Source organism: Emiliania huxleyi (assembly GCF_000372725.1).
Source record: "Emiliania huxleyi CCMP1516 unplaced genomic scaffold EMIHUscaffold_576, whole genome shotgun sequence".
Lineage (NCBI taxonomy): Eukaryota > Haptophyta > Isochrysidales > Noelaerhabdaceae > Emiliania > Emiliania huxleyi.
This window is the reverse complement of record NW_005197678.1, coordinates 6,052-7,238: the sequence shown is the minus strand read 5'-3', so window position 1 is coordinate 7,238 and position 1,187 is coordinate 6,052. Positions and strand designations below refer to the sequence as shown.

Sequence of the window (1,187 nt, the reverse complement as noted above, 5' to 3'; positions counted from 1 at the left end):
CGAGCCCAACGGGGCCATTTTGGCCCCTCGGGGGCTTCCAGTTGCAGTTCTGCCGACCTTTGGCGCCCGATTTGGTGCCACCCTGCGGTCTTCAGACGCATCTGAGGTACTCACACGACGTTTCTACACCGGTACGTGTCGTGGGCTGACAGTCGAAAGCGGCAGAGAGCTCACAACCACCCAAGCACGCACGCCCACGACACCGTCGCTGTTTTGGCTCCGACGGCGACGGGGCGACCTATGCCCGTCCGTCAGTCGTTTTGATTTCGCCCTCGTCGCGAGCACGACCGCGTCAGTGCGCGCTGCCGCCGCAGTCTTGCTACCTTTTGCGCCAAAGGTGGCCTAGTGGGTCGAAGAGCCGACCCATAGGTAGGTCCGCGTGTCCGAGAGGCGGGAGGCTGGGGTGGCGGCGCGGGTGACGGCTGACGGCACGGCTCCGCGGCGAGCCCGGAAAGGAGCGGCGAGTCCGGGCACCCAGCTAGATCGGAGGTAAACTACGTCTGCGACTTTCGGTGGCGGGGGGTGGCGAAGCGAAGGGGACGTAGGAGACATGCCGAGGGTGTGACAGAGAGGTGAAAAGCGAAACGATTGCAGATATAAAAGAAACCCCTTCCACCTAACGATGAGCAGCCCGGCCTGCTGATGCGGAGATGACAGCGTGGCACTGGCGGAGAGATGCGGCCGCGCTGCGAGGCGAGCCGCAGCCTGGCACCGCTTCAGCGAGACGCGGCGGCGAGTACAGCGGCGACCGCCAGCGCGGCGGCGACGGCCCACCAAACCAGCCGCCCGCCCGCCGGCTGTGGCTTGGCCTGCCGCGACTCGACATATTCGATGTCGCTCACGTCGACGCCGAGCCGCTTGGCCACCTCGATGGCGGAAGTGACGCCGTTCTCGAGGAGCGGCATCGAGCAACGCACGTACGAGCCGACCTGGAAGAGGAGAAAGGTGTGAAGAAGCCAGCAGAGACAGGGGAGCAGCAGCGCGTGTGCGAGCCGACCAGCCACAGCGAGCCGCGACCCTGGCAGCGCGCGAGCTTCCCCATCGCTCGCACCGCAGCTGGGTCGACGATTGGCCTGAAGTAAGCTGAGGATGTGAGAGTGTCTTGGCCCGTGGGGTCGGGCGGTCCCCTTTCCCAATGGTGGGGCCGCGTTTCCCCGGCTCTGGCTGTGGGAATTCATACCGCGGGG

The 1,187-nt window shown here is 66.0% G+C and overlaps 1 protein-coding gene across 1 annotated transcript in view; it reads right to left on the bottom strand.

The window, feature by feature from the left end:
* EMIHUDRAFT_120095 (hypothetical protein) overlaps positions 1-1,042 on the bottom strand; it is a gene marked incomplete at both ends in the record, with an annotated part of 2,307 nt that extends 1,265 nt beyond the window's left edge. The window contains 2 exons of the mRNA XM_005764885.1: positions 775-929; positions 998-1,042. Coding sequence (XP_005764942.1) covers positions 775-929; positions 998-1,042 — 200 coding nt within the window. The remainder of the gene's footprint in view (positions 1-774; positions 930-997) is intronic.
* Between the last annotated feature and the right edge of the window lie 145 nt (positions 1,043-1,187).